This window comes from Trichomonas vaginalis, chromosome V, assembly GCF_026262505.1.
Source record: "Trichomonas vaginalis G3 chromosome V, whole genome shotgun sequence".
Classification (NCBI taxonomy): domain Eukaryota; phylum Parabasalia; order Trichomonadida; family Trichomonadidae; genus Trichomonas; species Trichomonas vaginalis.
In genome coordinates, this window is record NC_067207.1 from 17642814 (window position 1) to 17665936 (window position 23123).

Here is a 23123-nt window from a genome sequence, read left to right on the forward strand (position 1 = left end):
AGCAGTTACACCACACGTGGTTTGTCAAGTTCTTCTATACCTCAGGAAGTTTTAGACCGACTTAAAAAAACCTTAAACAACCAGTTGAAAACAAACCAAACTAAAATTTTTTACTGAGATGAAATGACCGAAGAAGTTGATGAAACGGTAGAATTTGACACCACAAACAAAAAGTTCAGAACCATTGTCAAAACCTGTCAAAGAACTTACAGATGAAGAGAAAAATTCAATAATAGAAAGTGCCAGGTCTGGAAATACAAACCCTAACTACAAAGTCAGCTTTTCATAAAAATTGGAACGGCAAGTAATCTCAAAAAAGAAACGACATCTGACTTTACAACCACTTGTTCTCATATTTTATGACATTAGATATTTCAAAGTTCAATCCAAGACAAATTCACATACCGAAGAGAGACAAACATTGTTAGAAGCAAACAAGAGTGTATATGAACTGTTCATAGATGAAACTGACTTTGAGTGTTTAGATGAAAGGTCATTGTACGATTCGTATAAACATATTGTCAAGAATATGGTTATATGGCAGCTCTTAACGACATTCTTGGCAAATGTCAAAAGTCTTTTAGATGTTCAGAATGGTGTATATACAAAGAAAAATTTTCTGAGTAAATTTAAAAAAAAATCTTTTTTATCCGATAGAAAAGATGGCAAAATCATCATCCAGTAAATAAGTACATGACAGAAGTCAAAGATAAGTTAGCTCCATTCGCATATTTGAATGTTTACTTCTACAATTTTGAAAAGTCTACATTTGACAAAATTTGGAACATTGCACCAGTTAAGTTTGCTGTTGTTAGAAAAGTGGTGCAACTTTTGAAGATTATACATTGACGGTATGTTGACAGTCAAGAAAAAAATTTTGACAGAAAGTTCTCAAAACTCGAAGAAGGTAAAGCATACAAACTTGTTATACCTTATGAACCAAAGAAAGCAGACGACTATGAATATTATGAGTCTAAGATAGTTGAAGTTCAAGGTAAATTGGGTAAAAAGATTTTAGAGTCTAAGCCAGTGTTTGCCCCTAAAGAGGAAGAGAACATTGACATTGACCCAGAAATGTTCTAAAAATAAAATTTATTTTTACATGTCAAATTTCTTTTTCTCTGGAACTGGTTCAGTTCTTTCTTCTCTTCTTCTACTTTCTTTTCTTTTCTTTTCTTTTCTTTCTCTCTTCTTCTTCTCTGGTGGAGTTATGTCAAATTTCTCCGAACCATTTTATGTAAAAGTTCTTTGTCCTTTAATAGCTCTTCTATTCTGTTTTCTATTTCATCTTCAAGAACAGCGCATGTGTCTTCTTTGCATTCTAAGAGTTTTGTTGACTTCATCTTTCCAAGAGGCGTCATCTCTGTCAAAAAGTCTGTCATTGACAAATTTTAAGACTGCTCTGCTTAATGTTTTATGGTTCTTGTCATATTCCCAGAAAACAGAACTTTAGAACAAATCACCTTTCTTGTTTTCACTATGTAAGATTTTATGGTCGACAGATGTTTTGCTGTCGAAAAGCTTGTCTCGAATATAGATAGCGAAATCGCTAGACATTTTCTAAAAGATAAAAATTTTAATTTTCTAAAAATATGTTAGAAAAAAAGTTTGCTGACATTGACAAGAAATTTGAGAATGTTTTAAACAAGAACAAGAGGAAGTTAGAAAATGCTCAGAAAAGCCTATACATGACAAGTTCTTATTTGCTCAGAATGGTATAACAGGTCTAATTGCACCACCTGGGTCGGGTAAGACTTTCACTTATCTTAAAATGGCTGCACAACAACAAAGATAGAATGAGAAGAACCCATTCTATGAGTTAGTTGTTATTTGTAGAACTTCTGGTCAATTTGACCAAACCGTCAATTCGTTCAAAGATATTATAAAGAAGTCTAAGTTAGTATGTATATAAAGACTCTGAGTTGTTGGATTGGATAAAGAAGTACCAAAGAAGAGTTTTGAGAGTTAATGCTATAAATGAGTATATAAATTCTAAGTTTTAAAGACCCAAATGAGGAAATGCAGAGAATATTAGAGAAGAAAACATTCAGAAACAAACAGAAAGAGATAGAATACATTTCGAAGAAATTGCAATCTTACGATTGGAAGACTTACCCTCATAGATGTCTTCTTATCTTTGATGACTTTGCTTCTCATCCTTTGTTAAAGAACAGAGAACAAGATATGTGTCGAATTCTTAAGAAGCTCAGACACTTTAACATCTCAGTCGTAATATGTGTACAGACAGCAAAGAGTTTAAGTAAGGATGTAAAGAGTACTTACTGACATTATACTTTTCCCGGATTGTCGAAGACGATTTCATGGAACTTATGAAAAGGTCCATGGCAGGTAAGTTTGACAGACATGAACTATGGGAGAAGTACAAAGTCATACAAGACTCATACATCTTTTCAGAATTCATATCTACGCAAACAAAGTTCAAATTGTAAAAAGTCAAGCTTGAAAAATCTAAGTGTTTAGTCTTAGTAAGATGGTGAGCTTCTTAAGCAAATACCATTGCTGAGTTTATGTACGTGAAGAGAAGTACAATGAATTCAATACGAGTACAGTTGCAATGACAACTAAGGCAACTATTTTTGTCTTTTGCCAGCAAGGGTACTTCTTCTCTTCCAATGGTTCGGCAGAACTATACTCACTCATGAGAAATGTCAAAACGGGAGTCTGTTTCTTTTTTGAGATACTTGCCGTTCCATTTTTATGAAAAGTGACTTTGTAGTTAGGTTTGTATTTCCAGACCTGGCACTTTCTATTATTGAATTTTTCTCTTCATCTGTAAGTTCTTTGACAGGTTTTGACAATGGTTCTGAACTTTTTGTTTGTGGTGTCAAATCTACCGTTTCAACTTCTTCGGTCATTTCATCTCAGTAAAAAATTTTAGTTTGGTTTGTTTTCAACTGGTTGTTTAGGTTTTTTAAGTCGGTCTAAAACTTCCTGAGGTATAGGAAGAACTTGACAAACACGTGGTTGTGTAACTGCTGGAAGCCGACAAATCCATCTTGAGCCCATTTGTCTCAATGCTGTATTGTTCATTTCATCTCAGTAAAAAATTTACATTCCCCACGTTTGAGGCGGTTGAGGTTGGTTGTTGTTTACCCACTGTTGTGCATGGTTATATCCTCTGTTAAAGAATCTTTCACCTTGGTCCATATAGTGCCCTGCTTGGTTATAGTAGTCATTTGCTTTGTTATAGTAGTTTCCTGCTTGTCTTCCTACATTGTCCATCCATCCTTGAACTTTTCCTCTTGTTTCAGGATTTGGAATAAGATTTGCTGCATCTCGTGCTACCTCCCAACCTTTCTGTACAGTTTGTATAATAGGTTGTGCTTTCTCTTTCAGTATACCTAATGTACTCAAAATCTTCCTTCCAATTCCAAATGCACCTCTGGCTAGTGTTCCCACTGCGGGTAAAAATCTAGATGCGACTCCTGCTAATGCGCCAAATAAACCCATTTCTTATGGGTTAAAAATGACGAATTCAAACAAGGACCCGTATGTTTCTAAGCAACAAAGAAAGCACTCATGGTAAAAATCTTTAGTTCAACACCAAATGCTTGGTTTATGGATATCTTGGAAAACATTCCGAGGTATAGAGAAGATGGACCACCATACTGGCTAATATTTGTGGTCAAAACACAAGATACTGTGAAGCCATACCATTATGGTCCAAAAATATTTTAGATGTGAAAACTGCTTTGACAATATTCGTTGACAAATACCATCCAACAAAACTGACATCTGACTGTGAAAGTTCTTTCAAATCAGACGATATTAAAAACTATCTGCGTTCAAAAAATGTAAACCAATATTTCATTGTCGACCAAAACCATTCTGCTCTTGGTGTCATTGACAGTTGTATAAAAATCTTAAGAGACTTAAATCAACCACAAGGTGGTGAGGTAGATGAAATGTCATATGACGACAATATAGACACTTCTCCATGGCAAAGATGAGACAAGTTTTAAATATTTACAATAGCCGTAAACAAAAAGGTTTGGGAAACCACTCCCCCGAAGAAATGAAAAACAACCCTGACTTAGAGAAAGACTATATATTTAATAGTTTAGTCAAAAGAGACAAACAAGAAAGAATGCCAGGCTTCAAACTTAAGAAAGGTGACAAAGTAAAAATAGAAATACCTAAACGCGACCCATATGAAAATACTATTGACTATGACAACAATGGGAACTCGACAGGTACTCACATTCGTGTTCGTAAAAATAGAAGAAAGTATACAAGAGAATATTATGAAGTTTTAGGCAAACATGGCAAAATGTACAGACTGCAAGCAGAAGATAAAACTACTATTGTCAGACCTCGTTTCAAACTTGTCAAAGTTCAAGGTGGTATACTTTCAAAGACAGTTCCTAACAAATATAAGACAACTCCTGACGAATATGCTAAAGAAGTTGAAAATGACGACTAAGCATTTCTATACCATGCGTAAACTGTCATGTAAGGTGGCATGTAGTCTTTACTTTGTCCCGTTGTTTGCGTATACCCTGAAACGCGATGTGTATGGTTTCCTCTCCCTAGTGTTACTCCAGTAACAATTTATAGCAAACTTAACGTCGTCTTTAACATCATATCCTTTACCTTTTTTCATTCCTGACCAATCCCAAAATCTATGCTTATGCCAACCTGCTTCAGATGTACTTAAATCTATGTAGTGACTGTGCGCAGGTAATTTCACCTGAAATCGTTTTACTTCCACCTGTTTCCTTTGAAGAGTTTGCACAATACAAAAACCTGTCGACTATTTGAGTCCAAGTTCCGAACCAAGTACTACTTCTGGTCTGGTAGAGTTCATTGACGTGTAAATAGAACCTATAGGATATAGTGTTTGAAGTATTTCTGTCTTTAACGTTTGAAGCTCTGTTTTGTCAGTAACTCTGTTTTGTCAGCTTTTTTATCTAACTCATTTAACATATGTTTTGTCAGCTTTTTATCATATAAATCTTGAGCAGTGAATTTAACTTTGTTTTCATCCTCCATGACATAGACATTTCTACATCTAGTGTATTTCATCGTCGTTATGTCATCCTCCGATGTTAAACCTTGTGGAAAGTTAGGAGGTTTCCAATACAATGCATCCCACCAGTTCCATCAGGTTCTTCAACCGTTCCTGCAATATTTTCTATACCAACAGTTGCGAAGAAATCGTGTGTATGGTTCTTATCTGCCTTCTTTTCAAGGCTAACGTTTAAGTCTGTTATTTCAGAAGATGTATGTGTATGTCCAACGTCACTTTTCCTGTTTAAGGTTTCTTGTAAGTTTGTAATATTTGCATGGTATGTGTATGTCCAACGTCACTTTCTTGTTTAAGGTTTCTTGTAAGTTTGTAATATTTGCAATGGTATGTGTATGTCCAACGTCACTTTTCCTGTTTAAGGTTTCTTGTAAGTTTGTAATATTTTGCAATGGATATGTGTATGTCCAACGTCACTTTTCCTTTTAAGGTTTCTTGTAAGTTTGTAATATTTGCAATGGTATGTGTATGTCCAACGTCACTTTTCTTGTTTAAGGTTTCTTGTAAGTTTGTAATATTTGCAATGGTATGTATATGTCCAACGTCACTTTTCCTGTTTAAGGTTTCTTGTAAGTTTGTAATATTTGCAATGGTATGTATATGAGTCTTTTTAGAATATTCGTTTTCAGCTCTTGTCACTTCACTTGACATTTTATTGTCAACATATGTTTTGTCTGCTAGTTCAGGATGAGTATGTTCTTTTGTTGCATATGTTGCATCTGCTCTGTCATGTTCTTCTTGAACTTTTTCAATGACATACTCTTTGTCAGCTTTGTTGTCAACATCTGCTTTCAAAAGAAGTTCTTTTATAGGTTTCTCGTTTAAAGTTCCTTTTGTTGGATTTACACAGACAGTATGGTTCTTACTGTCTTGAAACAGAAACTCATCTGTCATTGGGTTTAATGTCAGTTTTAAGTCACCCCCTTTCAATGACTCAGATATCTTAGAATAGTTTGAAAAGTTTGTTGTGTTCTTATTTAGAGCTTGCATAATGAGTTGTCGGTTGTGTTGTATTTCTCTCATAGACGCTGTTTCATTTGACATTTTTATTATAGATAAAATATGCTTTCAATAGAAAAAGAAAATTCAAGAGTTGCTACAACTAAACCATTAGATGAACTTTTTACTAATGTCGGTCAAAAGTTTGAGACAGAGACCGTAAAACATGAAGGCTATCGTTTTGACTACCCGTTAAGATGGTTAAGAGACCCATCCGTCACAAAAGCTATTGGCTTTCGTAGAATGAAGTTCATTTCAGAAGCCATACATGGTTTCCCATTTACGGTCGCTTTTGAAATTCGATACTATAACAAAGAAAAACGTACGTATGAGAAATTTGAACAGGGAAACTTTTACAAGTGAATTTTGCTTGTAAACTTAGAAACAACTCTTCAAGCTTTTCAAGAAAAAATAAACGATATCTATCTCGAATATGCAAAACAGTACAACATTGACGAAGGAGAGTACCATCTCGATTTTATATATGACAGGAAAAATGCAACTGTTAAAATCAATAGAATAGAAGACCTTGGAGAAGACGTTATATTTCTACAAAATATAACAACTTGGCATGGTATAGATTTTTTGAGGATGTTAAATCAGCCTGCAGAATATCCAGTACACCCGAACTTTTATGAAGTCGAAACCCTAATGGAACATATGAAAATGTTTTTCGACTCAGATGCTATTATAGTTCATGCTTCATTTTCTGGCGCCCAAAACTCTTTTTTATGCTTGGCAAATGACTTTTACGAAAAACCTACAAAGCTATATGAACCACCGAGTGGAAGTATTTCAGACTTTCAAGTATGGTTTACAACAGATGGAAAGAAGAGAATAGTTCCATTATACCATGCGTTTTACTTAGAACTTAGTCTCATATACAACTACTATCGAACGGTAAAAAATATATTTTAATACGGTTGAGGTGTTGGATTTGGTTGCCAACTTGACTGTGGTGCAGGTTCAGGCTGTTGTATAACAGGAGCTTGTTCTTCTGGTTCAGGGTCTTTAGGTATAATACCAACGAACTGACCTACTCTTTTACAATATTTTTGACTCCGTTCCAAATTCCTCTTCCTACGGTTTTTATTCCATTCCATATACCTCTTCCAACTCTTCTGAAGAAGTTTCCAATACTACTGAAGAAACCCATTTTACTATATGTAAAAATCTAATGTCCGCCTAGTCTCTTACGTTTCTGTTGAGTTCCATAGCATTCTTTAACTGGAGCTCATACATTCTGTGTTTCTCCTCTGGTAGAACATATTCCGGGTCAACTCCTGTGTTCGCGTCATCTGCATAGAGTTGTTTATATCCCACTTCGGGGTTTGTATAAAACTCTTTCCATCTCATATTTGCATACCATGGTGGTAAGCCTAACGCAGCGTCATTTGACATGGCAGTTTGCATTTGTACATCTGTTGGCACTTGACCATAGTTTGCCATTGCAGTTTGTATTCTAACTTCATTTGGAATATTCTCTGGGTTTGGTTGTCCAGGTTGCTGTGCATTCGCTAAGTTCTGTGCGTCCATTTAATATTAGATAAAAATATCTCTTACGAGTACATATACTGAACATTTGCTGGCATTGGTTCATCTTCATATTCTCTATATCTTTCTGCCACGTCAAATAAGTAAATGACACAATGGAAAAAACCTAAAACAAGTAGTCCTATTTCAAACCACATTTACTTACCAATAAAATTTCTTTGTTGTGACACTTTCTCCAGTTTATAGGACCTCTCTCATATTCTATCTTGTCATATCTAAACTCATAGTCATGTATGTCCTCTAACCATCTCATAACACTTTCCAAACCACTTTTATCGGATGTAAAGTAAAAGCATGGATGGTTATGTAAAACGTCTAAAGTTTCTAAAGAGTCTCTCAAAGTCCAGTCTACTTGGTATTGAAAATCCCATGTGTTATAGAACGGCGGGTCCACTATAAAGAAAACATTTTCCTTGTTTTTATATTTTTCATACAACTCTGTCCAACGACATCTCACAAACTCTATACCCTCAGTATATTTTTCTATGTTCTCTTTGAAAACCTTTGTATAGTTAAGATATAAAACTTTTGACATAAGTGTTTCAATGTCATGAACTCTTATAGCACCACTATATAATAGTCTAGAAGATATACTATCCCAGTCAATATACTCTGCTTTTTTCAAAACCTCTCTGACAGTATTTTTCTTATCTAATGGTATACGTTCCATCTTACCTATAGGTATCTTTTCTTTCAACTCACTCAATATTTTGTTTGTGTCTGGTATATGTTTGAGACGGTTCATATAGTTGTCGAAGTCATTGCATATAATCTTTGAGTCAGGAAATACAGTATGGCACAAATGAGATATATAGAAACTTCCACCGAACAAATCTACAAATGTTAGACCATTCGGTAGTTTCTTAAGTTCTCTCAATAGAATATCTTTACATCTACTCTTATTTCCAAAGAAGGGTAGCGGTGGTTTTGTAAAATTCATTTTATATTTAATAAAAATGTTTTTTCCCTGAAAAGTGACAGAAAAGTGACAAAACATGAAAACTACTCGGTTAAGGTTTTTGACAGATGTTTATATGACACTTTCTCCGGTTTATAGGACCTCTCTCATATTCTATCTTGTTAAGACTTCCTGGACTGTTGTCAAAATGTCATGTTGTCTCATTTTTTCAGAGAAGTTGGTTTAACCGAGGGACCGAGGGACCGAGGGACCTGGTGACGTAGCGACGATAGACCCTTACTTGTTATACTAAACATCTTCAGGGGCTAGAGGGGCGCAGCCCTGGAAGCCCCAATACCTTTTTTTTTTTTTTTTTTTTAAATAGTTATTATATTACTTTTATAAGCAATATAATTACGATGCTTAACAAAGGTACATTCACTAGGCGATAACAGTAAAATGGGATGAAAATAGGATAAATAGCATCCCTATATAGTGCCTAACAATATTTATACGGGCCAAAAAAATTTGGCTAGAGATTTGGCGAGTTATAAAACTTAGAAAATTGAGAGGGATTTTTATTTTTGAATTTTTTTGGAAAGTTAAAATTCCGATTAAAAATCGATTTCCAGGAGAACTAAGCATCTCATCATATATTTAAATTGATAAAAATATTAAATAATAGTTGAATAGTATAACAACGTGAAATTATGGCTGAATCTACAGAAAAAATGAACATATTTGACATTTTTGAAAATTCATACGTTAGATGGTGACAGACTCATAAACCATACTTTAGCTAAGATTGATATATGGTTTCAACAACACATGGTTAAAATCATAAAAATATTTTAGATTTCAAAAAGATATATATGGTAATATAATGGAACAAAGTCAACAAATAGCATGTTAAATATGTTATAATTAACTTTTTATTAGATCCAATAGTAGATATCGAATGGTTTCCAGCTTTATGGTTAAATATTTTCTTTTCGAGCTTCTCTTTAACTGTTGTATTAAGGTTGTAAATTTTTGATGCTAGAAACTATGGAATCTTCTTTGCTGCTGCATTTTTCTTGAGAGTTCTTGCAATTTCGAATAGATCTGCGCATTGTATGAAATGGAGGCTTTAAAATATCTTGAAAACAGAATAGGACTGCTTTTCCAAAGGAATGCTTACTTGTAAATCAGAGAGTTTCAAAATTGACAGCAAGATTATCATCATAACTTTCGATTTTGCTGCGAAAAAGGAAGACAAGCAATTAACAAATCATTTACTGTTGTTCATCAAAAGAAGAAAACTTTGATAACAACTAATGATGATAAAATCAAGCTATCTTTTAATATTTTAAATTGATAAGACATTCAAAATATTTGAATGGTTTAAAATATTTTCTTTTAATTTCTATAAGATATTATCATGATTATATAATAAAATTTAAATTTTTATTCAAAAAGGCAATATTTCAAACTTTTAATTTCAAAAATCTTAATTCTGCAATAAGTGTATTTAATTGTAGCAAATTTAATGATCCTTCGTCATGCTTAGCAATTTGGAACTCATAAATTAATGATTTCTTCAAGTAAAATTCTGCATTATTTCAAAAGTCAATAATTCTCTAGTAACTTTTCTTCAAACCCTAACCATTATATTATATGTATAATGGAGAATAATTGCAAAGAAAGATAGCCGAATTTACTGGGTAGTTCTTGTGATGCGAAATAATTGCAAATTAACACCTAGTTTTAACAGCATCAATATCTTTTTGCTCTCATTTAAATGCATTCGCACACTTTAATTTTGAAATATAAGAGTTTTGGAAATTATCAAATTTATCTGCTCAAATACTATAGATCTTCATAAGTGTTAATAGAATCATTAGCCTTACATATAGTGTTTAATATAATGATGCACATTATACTGGGATTCATTCCTTATTCATCTAGTTATTATAAGATTTACAACCCCATGAAAATTTAAAATTTTGTCAAAAATAGTGAATGTACCTTTTGCTTAACTCATCCAGAATCGCCATTGAATACCATTCAAATGATTGAAAAGTTATTACAGCGTAAAATTTGTATTTATTGCCATTTATTCCAAAGATAACTCATTGTATATTCTTTGATCAGATGTCTACAGCAGGATTATCATATCCTTTTACGATACATTATATTATACCTGTAAAATTGGTTAATTAAAATGTAAAGTTCAAAAAAATTCAAAGAATTTTTAGAAGCATTTTAAATTGATTAATATACATGCTTTGGCAGTTCCTTTTGGCCTACACAGACTACAATGATTTTGATGACTTAGTCTTCGGCCATAAATATAAATGCAAACCTGGTAATGATGCATGTAGATTTCAAGTTTTCAGCGGTGACGGTGACGTTGCGCTCTTTATGGCATACGATACACAAGAAGAAGACGAACGCATGGGTCACTCAATAATTAGCGTGATAATAATTGAGGATAGACTGTAATCGTAATTTTATTTTTGGACTTATATTTCGACATTTTGAAGTCGCTTGAAAGTCTTGCAAATGATTAAATTTGGAAAATTTGACCTAAGTCTGCATTATTTTGATGACTTAAACAATTCTATAAATCTGTTTTCCTAAAAATTTAAAAAGATATAATTTCAATTTCCCTAAATTTATGTAATTCATATATCACCAAAATATTTGGACTGCATTTCGTTTGTCTGCACCTAATTAAAGTCTAAATACCAATTAATTTTGGAGTTGCATTGCTTTTAATGTAAAAATGCACGTTTAGAAAAAACAATAACAATTAAATTACAAAATCGATAACGACGACGATTAAATTACAAAATCGATAACCTCTCTATTATGGATTTGTTTAATTTCCCAACTCTCTGCGTTCCTAAATGCAAACGTTAGCTCTGCATTTGATATTTTATTATCAGCTCCTCCAATTATTCCAACAAAAAGCTGTGCAAAAGTATTTGAGTAATAATCACTACAGCCGAGCTGTTTGAAGAAATCTTTAACTTCATCCTTATCAAGGAAGCCATTCCCATCATCGTCAATAACTTTGAATAGCACTTGGAGGTATTCATTATTCTTGACCATGACAATATTTGTTTTCTGAGCCTCAGAATTATCTCCGAAGATATCAAAATAAAGTATTTCAGTTCAGTATATATAAACAAAGACAATACCAAAAAACAATGACGATACGTTAAATTGAAAAATTGAAATTGCGCAAAATCTTTTGAATTCAAGAGTTTAAAAATTAAAAAATAAATCTATTATATAGAAACATTAAATTAAATTTCAGCAATGAATTTTGAATATATTCAAACCCGGTGAAAATTTAAAAGAAAAATTGGGATTCAGCATTTTACTAATTTGGACTTTAACTAATATAATTTGCTCAAAAAAAATGAAAATCGGTTTTATCCAACGTCGGCAGGTCAGTCAAGGTTGTAAAATTTGAGCCTTTTATATTAACAATGATTAATGAAAAACCTGCTAGAGTATGCCCAAAATTCATTAAATTAATAGAATTTTAAAAATAATTTTTTATATGGCAAACCAAATCGATCAAGTTTTTAAGAAATTTGAAGTACCGGAGCCTACAATCTTAAGAACAGAGAAGTTTATCGGAGTATTAAGATCTAAAGCAGTTCTTTCAAAGGATATTCATGTACTTGATTTGGGATGTGGCCTTGGTTGCACAGGATCAAGCATTATAAATGAAGTAAAGACAGTTACATTTTTAGACGTAACTGAAAAATCAAAGAAATCTGTTTGCGATATTATGACAGAACTTAAAACCACAAACTATGAATATTTTGATCAGCCAATTGAACAATACCACGGAGAAAAATTTGATTTGGCTATTGCTTCATTATCTTTTCATCACATTGATGACTATCTTTCAGTTATTAAAATTCTCCCCAGTCATTTAAATGAAAACGCAAATGTTATTGTACTAGAAATTATTGACGATGGAATACCTCGTCCAAATGTTCCTCATCGTGGTTTTGTTCCAGAAAAATTCTGCCAAGAATTCTTAAATAACGGATTCAAATCAGCTGAATGGGAGAATTTCGGTCAGATAGATATTCACGGTACCCCACATGATCTCTTTATAATGATAGCCAAAATTTAATTTTTCATGATTGGTTAATTTATCAGAATAAATAACTCGATAAGGAATAGCACCTAAGGTTACTGAGAAAATGAGCACCGAGAAACTTCCGAATTAATAAAAATATAAATATTCAATGAGGAATAACTTGAGTGATATTGAATTTTTTAAAAAGTAATCCGACCAACCGGATTCGAACCAGTGACCCCGGGATAACCACAATTCTACAGTCCCATGCTCTTCCAACTGAGCTATGGTCGGTTACATTTTCTTTAAAATTACTAGTCTTTTGATAGTTTGAGGAGATATTTCTTCCCAACATCTAAATGAATAGATACTCCTTAATCCTTGTAATTAAAACTAATGGCAATTGCAATTTCTTGAAATATATGAACCAAGGTTATCCATTCTTACAATCTATTGTTTTCTTTCAAAAACTCAAATGTAAGGATTTTTTCAATTCTTAACCGCCCAGCCTTTCTTAATTTGACAAAAATTTTCATAATCTTAATCATACTTTCATAAGTAATATTTTTAAAGGAATTATTTAAATATCTTATTGTCACTTTTTTCACTAAATGGCATCAATTTCAATACAAGATTTCCCTCGGCAAACATTTGGAACAATATGTTTGCAGTGGGGAATTCCGTTTCTTGTAGTTGTCATAGTTTGGGCCATTATTCTGCAAAAATTCTTCAAATGGAGACCTATTTTACTCCGAAAGTACGCCATAGCTAATTTTCTCGAAACAGAAGTTACCGACTTCAAAGTAAGCATAGTAGAATACATATGGTGGTTCGTTTATGCGCTACCTTTTTTATTATGCATTGGCTGGGGAATTAACACTTTTTTATCAATTGATTATCCAGTACTTGGAATTGACTTAATCATTGCACCTCCTGCTTTACTAATTCTTCTATTAGGTTTCCTAAATTTCGAAAATAACGGTTTTAAGATTTCAAAATCGGTCAAAATTACAATTGGTTGCGCTGGTATACTACTAATTGCATTAACATTCGTTGACGCATTCATGATTAGCGAAAAATCATGGATGGCAGGTGGATATTTGATAATTTGGCCAATTTTAGTCTTCTACGGCTTCTATCAATGCTATACTCGCGAAAAGTTCAAGTTAAATGAAATGATGGAGATGACAAAATCAGAAGATTCGATTAAAACTTTTATAAATGATATTTCACAGAAAAACTACGAAAATTGGATAGAAGGAGGCAAGTATTCTACAGGACTAATGAAATATCTTGGCATGGGAATATCATTGGCCGTGTCTGCCGCTTGTTCTTTGTTATTTTATTTTTATTGGGATAAAACAGCAACACAAAAGTCAGCAACAATAGCGACATCTGTTGGTTCATTCATTGTAGATGCTTCTATTATACTAACAATCACATTTTCTATATCAAATCTCAATAATATTATTTTATTATTAATTGGATTCGCTATCAAAGCGGTCGCAATCTCATTTTCTTCTAGATTTTGGATGGCTGGTCATGGACTGATCTTCTTTTTCGTTGGAACATTCTATTTAACTCGAATTTTAATTTGGATATTTAATAAATTTACAAAAATTGATAATGAATTCGAAGGAATGGAAAATATTGATGAAGATGTAAGGAACACAATTGATAATATGAACACAGATGTCAATCACGTGTCAACAACAGAATTAATAATTTCATCTTTAATTTTTATTGTTTATTTAGTAGCTTTGATATGTGAATTAGATGCATTAGATCTTAGTGACATGGAAGAGATAGGAATAACAGCAAATTATACGATTTCTCAACGACATATGCTGATTGGTTTTATAATATTGACAATTGCAACAAGTTTTACAATTTCTTTATGGCAAATTGATTCGAATAATTTTGAAATTGCAGATTTGAGTTCAATTCCCCCTCTTATTGAAATTGTTTGTGATGTTATTGTATGGATTGGTTTTATGTTTGCTGTTGACTTTCGTAGTGGTGATCTTGGTGTTTATGGTGCTTCTCTTTATTCGATTCTTTCTGGATATTTAGTTTCCAGAAGAATATTAAATGTTCATATAAGAAATGATACATTTAGAGGATTGATTTTCGGCCATTATATTTATGGTTTGTTGATTTTGTCTATTTTGGCTTCTATGATTTGTTTGATTGTTCTCCCTTTTCTTGGTGAAACAAAATTTGGAGGTTGTTATGTTTTGTCACTTTTGATGTCACTTTTATCGTTTTATTCCTATTTTATAGAAAGCAGAGAAGAAAATTCAGAGGAAAATAAGTCTTATGAATGGTTCTGGAGAATGGCATCGATAATAAGTTGGATTTCTTTCTTAATTTTCTCGTGTTTAGAGTATAAAACTGTTTTAATCGGTTTGTCGGTTTTTATTCTAATTCTATGGGTTTGTTCGATTATTTGGCAAGCAGTTTTAGTTACAAGGAAAGGTTTAGTCATTGAGAAAATCAATTTATACTTCATTGCAATTCCAGCAGGAATAATAACGGTTTTAGCGGTTATTTTATTTATTTTTTATCCTCTTTCTAGTTGTATTTTGTTCTTCTTCTCTGTTCTGGTATTTTTATCAACAGTTTACTTTTTTGTCAAACAAAATTCTGACATAGTTTACAAGTATTCAAAAATAATTGTTTTAGCAGTTTTAGTTGTTTTAGAAATTTTAGATTTGTTTTGTTTTATTTATGTGGCAAAATCCACTTTTATCAGTTTGACATCAATTTGTATGACACTTTTTATTACTTCATTTTGTTATTTATTGATTTCCACAATGAGTTCTGAGAAAGCAGGAAGAATTATATTTACAAACATTTATTTCCCTGTCAGAAAATTGAAGGGAGGTGAAGTCAAAAATTTACCATTTTTCGGATTGTTTTTCTCCATTAGTTTTGCTGCTGCTTGGATATGGGGAGTATTCTCAAGTGTTTTCTTCATTTACCCATGGTTTGGAATTCTTGCTCAAGTAGCTGCTTATTCTTTATTTACTTTCATTGTTTTTGTGAATTTGACAGATTTTGATTGTGGTGCAATTCAAGCTCTTGAAGTTTTAGATGAGAAAAATATTAATTATTGCATTGGCAAGACAATTAAAACTGTTTCTGTTAATTTTGGCAGCGAAATGGAAGAAATGGAGATTTCAGATTATGAAAGTTTTATGAATTACGTTGATAGAAGAACTGAAATTTCAAATTCAAAGTCACTTTTTGCTTCAATTTTACGTGGTCAGTTATATATTACAGGTGAAGTGAACTTTAATGTCATTATAGATAGTATTAAGAATTATCTTGCAAAGAATGGAACATCATGGAAATATTTAGACTTAGAAAAGAAATATTCTTTGAAAGAAAGAGTTTCTCTATTTAATATTTACAAAGCAATTGAAAATTTTGAAAAACCAAACAAACAAAAAGTGACAAAATATGAAAATTTTGTTGAAAAACAAGATGAAAAAAGGCAGATTGTACAAGATGAAGTTCTTAAGAACTTATCAAATGAGTATGGTCAAATATTGAAATCGCTTTTCAACAACAAATACGAAGACAAAAACTTTTATCCTTTTGGCTGCAGTTTCTCAGAATTGAAAAGTTGGGCGAAACTGAATGGTTCTTATACTGCAATTGATGGCGGGCAATGTCACAGAGCTTTGTTTTTGTTTGATTTCGGTCAGCCATTTCAGTTTATTTTCGAGGATGATAAAGTTAAAGAAGAAATTGTCAATGGAAACTTATGGAAGAAAATGATAAAGATAAAAGAAACAGGAGGTTATTTATGTTGTGGATCTAATTCTGGATCTGATACTGATAAAAATGAACATGGTGTTATTTTAGGCCATGCTTATACAATTCTTGATGTTGTAGAAATACAAAATTTCAAATTAATTAAACTGAGAAATCCATGGGGAGAAGGAGAATGGAATGGGGATTGGAGTGATACATCAAATCTCTGGGATCTACATAAAGATATAACAAGAGAATTGAAGCAAGAAAATAAAGATGATGGAGAGTTCTGGATGAATTTCAAAGATTTCTTGCTTAATTTTAGAACTTTGTATGTATTAGATAAAATGAAAGATAAGTTTTATATCAAGCTTTCTTCATCATTTTGCAAGAACAAATATGACGGAGCAAATCCTTATTCGAAAGAAAGCCCAGACTTGACACACGTTCAAAACTATTTGTTGAGAGTGAGATCTCCAACAATTCTTCATTGTCTACTAGAAAGAACAGGAGCAAACACAAAAATTAGAGCTGTTATGTGTTACAATGGCGGAAAATTCATTGATAGAATGTGGAGTGGAATAAAGAATCGCTCGGATTTCTGTCCAGGAAATTGGCCAATGGAAAGTTTTGATTGGAGCATCGAAGACACACAAAAACCATGGACATTGGCATTAACAAGAGATGCAGATGAAAATGAGTCAAAGTTCATATTCCACATTTGGTCCGACTGTCTAATTGAGCTTGAGCCAATGCAAATGGAAGAAGAAATGCCACCTCATGAGATCAGTACATCAATGAACTTTTAATATATAATTATATTGTTTTGTTTGTAAAAATATAGATTTATATGTTATGCCAATCATAAACATTTTAATCCAATAATTAAATGTTCATGGGTACTTGAACATCCTATGCTTAAACTCAAATTCAACAGGAATTTAATGTGTTAAAAAAAACGTAATAGTTTATAATCAATTTATAATGATTGTGATTAAGTCCATTTGTAACTTGTGGTAGAAGAAATTTTTGATGGGATTAAGTCCATTTGTAACTCCTTTAACATGGCATGAATTCAGACGTTTTCTCGAGAAACCAGAGAGAATGATCATTTCAAGATAGGTATCTGTTTTGTTCTCAAATTCTGGACAGCGGAGACTGTTGCATTCAATAAATGATTGAGATTGAACTGTTTCAACAGAATAAGGAAAATTGATGTATTTCAAGTTAATACATCGAAAGAATGAAGATTTTTCGATCATTGAAACACCATTAGGCAAAAGACTGATGTTGACAACATTGTTACAGTCAACAAATGAGTTTTTGCAGATAATATCGCATTTAATGATGATTTCTTCATCAATTGACTTACTTAAGTGATAGATCAATTGTTTCTTATTTTCATCCTCACTGAAATAGATGGTATTCAATGCGCATTCATATTTACTACTTTGAAAGTCACTGATATTTTGAAGTGAATCACAACCTTTAACTGAATTAAGTTGGAAACTTTCTAATTGACATGATGAAGGAATAATTATTGTCCTAAGAGATTTGCAATTACAAAATGAGTAATCAGATATAGATTTGATAGATGAAGGAAGACTGAGAGAAGTCAAAGATGAACAGTCTTGAAATGAATTTCTTCCAATTGATTCAACACCATCCAAAAAGAGAATATTTGACAACTTATTACATCCTGAAAAGCAAAATCCTGGAACATTTGTCATATTGAAAACGCTTTTTAAGTTTGAGCAATTTTTAAATGAATTTTTCATAATAGTGAGATTATGAGAAGATCGAAATGTAACATTTTCTAATTGGATGCAGTTTTCGAATGATGAATTTCCAAGAAAAGTAAGTTTGGATGGGAATATGATAGATTGTAATGATGTGCAGTTATAAAATGCATTGTTTCCAATAGAGAGTAATTCCGAATCTGAATCAATTTGGAGTTTTGTAAAACTGGAATTTTGAAATGAATTTTCTTTGATTTTTGTAACAGTTTTAGGAATTAAAACATTAAGATCTTGATAGTTATCACCCCAAAATTCAAAAATAGTTGTTTGGTCAAAGTCCATGATCAATGAATCAGTATTAATGATTAAATTTGTATTTTCATAATCTGAGATTGAGATATTTGCATTAACTTTAATTGTTTTTGGATAAAAAATGATTTTACATGTGAATTGCATGGAAAATGGATTATCGTTAGTAACAAATTCATAGGTTATTTTCATTGTAGATGGTGGAAAAATAACTAATTTTAGACTTCTACAGCTTATGAGGTTATAACTTCCAATATAATCAACTGGTCCCAAAAATGTGAATTTTTCCAATTTTTCACAGCAATAAAAAGCAGAGTTTTCAATTCTCTTAATAGTGTTCGGGATTACAACTGTGACAATATTAGAATTATAATCAAAGCAATAAGCTCCAATTGTTGTAACATGACTTGGAAAATGATATGTTTCAAATTGTTTGTCACCAATTAAAATAATTATTGCTTTATCAAGTGAATAAACAACATTATTGTCTAAAAGAAAGTTTTTGTTTGATGGATGAAGAGATAAATTTACAAATTGACAACCACCAAAAACATCACCATCTACCTCTGTTACACTTTCAGGAATCTGAAATGATGAAATTTTTGTGTAAGCAAAAGTCCATAATTCTAATTTTGTCAAAGATGAACCTGGTTCAAACGAAACATCTGTCAGCATAGAGCAACTAGAAAATGCAAACTCACCAAGTGTTTTGACAGATGCTGGGATGAAAATACTTGTAATTTTTTCATTATAATTAAAAGCACCCCATCCAATCTCTTGAAGTCCTTTTGGTAAATCAATTTGTGAAACTAATTTACATTCATAAAAAGCATCTTGTCCAATTGTTTTTAATTTTGTACAAGATGATAAATTGATTGATTGAAGATTTGAGCATTCTCTGAAAGCATTTACACCAATACTTGTTAAATTTGGATTGTCTTCAAAATAAAATGAAATTAAACTTTTAAGACCTTTAAAGCAATTATCACTAATTGTTTCACATCGTGCAGAAATTCTGAGTTCGGATGAATTGTCAGAGACTTTGTTAAGAGTTTTACCATCACTTGAATAACAACTACTGTCAATATCATTGACAACAAAGAGGGAAAAAATGAAAATCATAAATTAAACTTACTTTTGTATATTTTTTGATAATTAAAAAGCAGTAATAAGCAATAAAATATAGTAAAAATACGAATAAATGTAGTAATGCTTTGTTTAACTTGCAGGTTGTAGTTTGATTGTAATATTTTACAGAAAAATCAACATTTACTAATTTTGATATGGTATTTGTTGATTTATCATGTATAAAACTTACAAACAAGCCTTCTTGAGAATAAAAATTGTATAAAAAATTATCTGATTGCAAATAAAAGGACAAATTATTGATGAGCCACTTCATTGCTTGATTCCTATGAAGATAAATGATCTTCATAGGAATCTGGATCCATTAAATTGCAACCGACACTTAGATAAATTCAAAAAATTGTTTTTAAAATTAAAATTGGCTGTCAAATTTAAAAAAAAAATTTAGACTCTCCAATGCTCGATGTGAAGGTTCGAATAAAATCGAGTTAACAATTGAATTCTATGGCAGACTTTCATATTTCATGGGATTGTTTCTAAATCTATCCCCTTTCAAAATTAAAAATTTATTAAATTTGAGTTTGTTAACTTAAATATTAGAAATTATAATTCTCTGCATTAATACAAATGCTTTTTAAAATAGTATGTTTTTATTTTTTGAATTTATATCTTTGTCAATATGAATAAGGTAAGAATATATGCACAATCAAAAAAAGAGAAGGAATCATGAAAATCATTTGTAATTCCAATTATGTGGCATGAACTAAGAAGGTCTTTAGAGATTCCAGATTGTAATATCATTTCAAGATACTCAAATGTTTGGTTTTCAATTACAGGACAACGAAGATTGTTGCACTCAACAAAAGATAGAGATTGAACTGTTTCAACAGAATAAGGAAAATTGATGTATTTCAAGTTAATGCATCGATAGAATGAGGAAGTTTCGATCATTGAAACACCATTAGGCAAAAGACTGATGTTGACAACATTGTTACAGTCAACAAATGAGTTTTTGCAGATAATATCGCATTTAATGATAATTTTCTCATCAATTGACTTACTTAAGTGATAGATCAATTGTTTCTTATTTTCATCCTCACTGAAATAGATGGTATTCAATGCGCATTCATATTTACTACTTTGAAAGTCACTGATATTTTGAAGTGACTCACATTCTTCAATTGAGTTGAGAGCAAATGTCTTTAAATTACATGTCGAAGGAATGTTAATTGAACTGAGTTGATTGCAGTTATGGAATGCATATTCAGATATTATTCTTATAGATGATGGAATATTAATCGATGTCAATGATGAGCATCCATTAAATGAATTTATTCCAATTGTATCAACACTATTCTGAAACTTAATATTAGACAATTTCGTGCATCCAAAAAAGCAAAAATTTGGAACGTTTGTCATATTATAAACATTCTTTAATCCACTACAGTTTTCAAAAGCATTACTAACAACTGTAGTGGTTTTTGATAGGAATGTAATATTATCTAGTTTAATGCAATCCTTGAAGGAAGAAGCTCCAATAACATTTAGTTTAGAAGGAAACACTATGAATTGCAATAAAGAGCAGTTTATGAATGCATTATCCTCAATGACTTGTAATTCTGAGTTTAAATCAAACCGGATTTTTAAAAAATCAGCATTCACAAATGTATTTTCTTTAATAGTTGTTACTGTTCGAGGAATATTTATCCCATTTTGAAAATAATTATAGCGAGATCCCCAAAATTCATATATTATTGTTTGGCCAAAGTCCATTACCAATGAATTTGTGTCAATAACATAATTCATATCTGATATTGAAATGTTTACAATTTCCATTATAGTTTTTACTCCGAAAAGGGTTTTGGAAGAGAAATATATCCGAAACTTAGAATTCTTTGGGATAAAGAGTTTAGATATTACCATTCTTATTTCTGAAAAAGAAATAAATTCAAGATTTGTGCAGGAGTCCACTATACTATACCCGATATAATCTAAAGGTCCTAAAAATGTTACATTCTTCAAATTTTTTGATGAACTAAATACAAAACTGCCAACTCTTTTAATTGTACTTGGAACTATCATTGAAGTTAATTTCGAATAATGAAAACACGAATCTTCTAATGATGTTATTGAAGAAGGAATATCATAGGTATCAAATTGTTTTTCACCAAACAAAAATAACTTAGATTTATCTTTTGAAAAAACAGTGTTATTTTCAATCATTAGGTTTGTATTTAAATCATGAATAGACAAATTTATAAATGGCATCTCATAAAATAAATTTCCATCAACATAATTTACACTCTCTGGAATTTGAAATGAGGAAATATTTGTATATCCAAATGCTCCTGAATCTAAAATCTTTAAAACTGATCCTTCTTCAAAAGAAACTTCTCTTAATGAGTCGCAGTTGGCAAAAGCAGAACTTCCAAGTACTTTTAAAGATTTTGGAATGAAAATACTTGTAATATTCATGTTATCTGAAAAAGCAAACCAACCAATTTCTGCAAGTCCACTTGGAAATATAACTTGTTTGACTTGTCTGCAGAATTGAAATGCGCCTGATTCAATCTTAACAAGTTTTGTACAAATTGATAAATTAATTAAATTTAAGTTTGAGCATTCTTTGAAACCATAGCTTTTTATTGTTGTTAAATTCGGATTATCTTGAAAATAAAATGATACTAAGCTTTGTAGATTGTTAAAACAATTTGAATTTATTATTTCGCATTTTGCTGATATTCTGAGTTCACTTGAATTGTCTGTAACTCTATTAAGTGTTTTCCCATCATTTGAATAGGAATTGTCGTCAATATCTTTAATAACAAATATAGAAAAGAGTAAAATCATATTTTATCATTCTGAATTAGTAATAAAAGTAATGATAAGCATTTTCAGTGCGTAATTTTTAAATTTAAGTCTTATTTTTTATTTATTTTTGATTTATATCAGAATTAATAAAAAATATAATTGAATTATACAAGTAAATAACGAGTATTTTACGAATAAGATCGTTCAATCAGCTGGTTTGAAAAAAAGATCTTATATTTTTGGAAATGAAAAGATATTTATCAAGAACATTTTTGAGATTTACTTGCTTTGATGATATATAGCGCCAACGCTCTTTCAGAAATGTGGAATTGTAATAATTTGATGTGGCAAAATAAAGATAATTTTGGTTTTAAAAAGTGTCATAGCATTGAACTCCAAGAGACATAAATGATGAAGACTGAGAAAAACCTCATATAATAGACAGTGAAAATAAAGCTACAAGGTTTGCTTAAGAATTTCTCCAAGTATTAATATGAAGACGTTTCAAGTTGTCATCGAATTAACATATAATTATTCAAAGATAAATTAAATAAATATTCAATAGCCATTTTGTATGGATTATATTCACATGTGAATAAAGAATGCATAATATTATATAATCTCAATTTTAAAGGAATATTGAAAAATTATTAGTATCAAATAATATTTTATTAATTAAGGAATGAACTTTCTGTTAAAATTATATATTTAAAATGGATTTTTAGTAAAAATTGCGATAAAATTTGAATCACGAAGTGAGAATTTTCAGCCCGGTTAAAATCATGCGTCATTCCAAGGAATTCACATTTGTTTACTAACACTTTTGGAATT

The 23123-nt window shown here is 31.2% G+C and overlaps 8 protein-coding genes, 1 non-coding gene and 2 pseudogenes across 11 annotated transcripts, besides 3 other annotated features; 4 read left to right on the forward strand and 7 right to left on the reverse strand.

Annotated features, from left to right (window-relative positions):
* Positions 1-5656: part of a mobile genetic element that runs on past the window's edge.
* Positions 694-1083, forward strand: TVAGG3_0355360 (annotated as a pseudogene). The gene has a single exon. A coding segment is annotated over exon 1 (390 nt).
* Positions 2896-3051, reverse strand: TVAGG3_0355370 (uncharacterized protein; the record flags this gene model as incomplete). The annotated part of the gene is made up of 1 exon (XM_051231267.1): positions 2896-3051. One exon carries the CDS (start codon positions 3049-3051, stop codon positions 2896-2898), a length of 156 nt encoding a protein of 51 aa, XP_051100997.1.
* TVAGG3_0355380 (uncharacterized protein) lies at positions 3070-3471 on the reverse strand (the record flags this gene model as incomplete). The annotated part of the gene is made up of 1 exon (XM_051231268.1): positions 3070-3471. The coding sequence occupies one exon, from the start codon at positions 3469-3471 to the stop codon at positions 3070-3072; it is 402 nt and encodes a 133-aa protein (XP_051100998.1).
* Positions 5657-6960: 1304 nt separating the features above from the next.
* On the reverse strand, positions 6961-7202 carry TVAGG3_0355390 (annotated as a pseudogene). The gene has a single exon. A coding segment is annotated over exon 1 (242 nt).
* An 868-nt stretch (positions 7203-8070) lies between these two features.
* On the reverse strand, positions 8071-8540 carry TVAGG3_0355400 (phage tail repeat-like family; the record flags this gene model as incomplete). The annotated part of the gene is made up of 1 exon (XM_051231269.1): positions 8071-8540. A coding segment is annotated over one exon (470 nt), but the record flags the coding sequence as incomplete, so codon positions are not given.
* A 382-nt stretch (positions 8541-8922) lies between these two features.
* Positions 8923-10510: a mobile genetic element.
* A 250-nt stretch (positions 10511-10760) lies between these two features.
* On the forward strand, positions 10761-10982 carry TVAGG3_0355420 (uncharacterized protein; the record flags this gene model as incomplete). Its single annotated transcript, XM_051231270.1, has 1 exon — positions 10761-10982. One exon carries the CDS (start codon positions 10761-10763, stop codon positions 10980-10982), a length of 222 nt encoding a protein of 73 aa, XP_051101000.1.
* Positions 10983-11136: 154 nt separating this feature from the next.
* Positions 11137-11342: a mobile genetic element.
* Positions 11343-12032: 690 nt separating this feature from the next.
* Positions 12033-12639, forward strand: TVAGG3_0355440 (S-adenosyl-L-methionine-dependent methyltransferases family; the record flags this gene model as incomplete). Its single annotated transcript, XM_001311044.1, has 1 exon — positions 12052-12639. One exon carries the CDS (start codon positions 12052-12054, stop codon positions 12637-12639), a length of 588 nt encoding a protein of 195 aa, XP_001311045.1.
* Positions 12640-12796: 157 nt separating this feature from the next.
* Positions 12797-12879, reverse strand: TVAGG3_0355450. Its single transcript has one exon. It is a non-coding gene; the product is annotated as a tRNA-Tyr (tRNA).
* Positions 12880-13196: 317 nt separating this feature from the next.
* TVAGG3_0355460 (calcium-dependent cysteine-type endopeptidase protein) lies at positions 13197-17156 on the forward strand (the record flags this gene model as incomplete). The annotated part of the gene is made up of 1 exon (XM_001311045.1): positions 13197-17156. The coding sequence occupies one exon, from the start codon at positions 13197-13199 to the stop codon at positions 17154-17156; it is 3960 nt and encodes a 1319-aa protein (XP_001311046.1).
* A 62-nt stretch (positions 17157-17218) lies between these two features.
* Positions 17219-19894, reverse strand: TVAGG3_0355470 (antigen BSP-related family; the record flags this gene model as incomplete). The annotated part of the gene is made up of 1 exon (XM_001311046.2): positions 17322-19517. The coding sequence occupies one exon, from the start codon at positions 19515-19517 to the stop codon at positions 17322-17324; it is 2196 nt and encodes a 731-aa protein (XP_001311047.2).
* A 203-nt stretch (positions 19895-20097) lies between these two features.
* TVAGG3_0355480 (surface antigen BspA-like family) lies at positions 20098-22739 on the reverse strand (the record flags this gene model as incomplete). The annotated part of the gene is made up of 1 exon (XM_001311047.2): positions 20145-22331. The coding sequence occupies one exon, from the start codon at positions 22329-22331 to the stop codon at positions 20145-20147; it is 2187 nt and encodes a 728-aa protein (XP_001311048.2).
* Between the last annotated feature and the right edge of the window lie 384 nt (positions 22740-23123).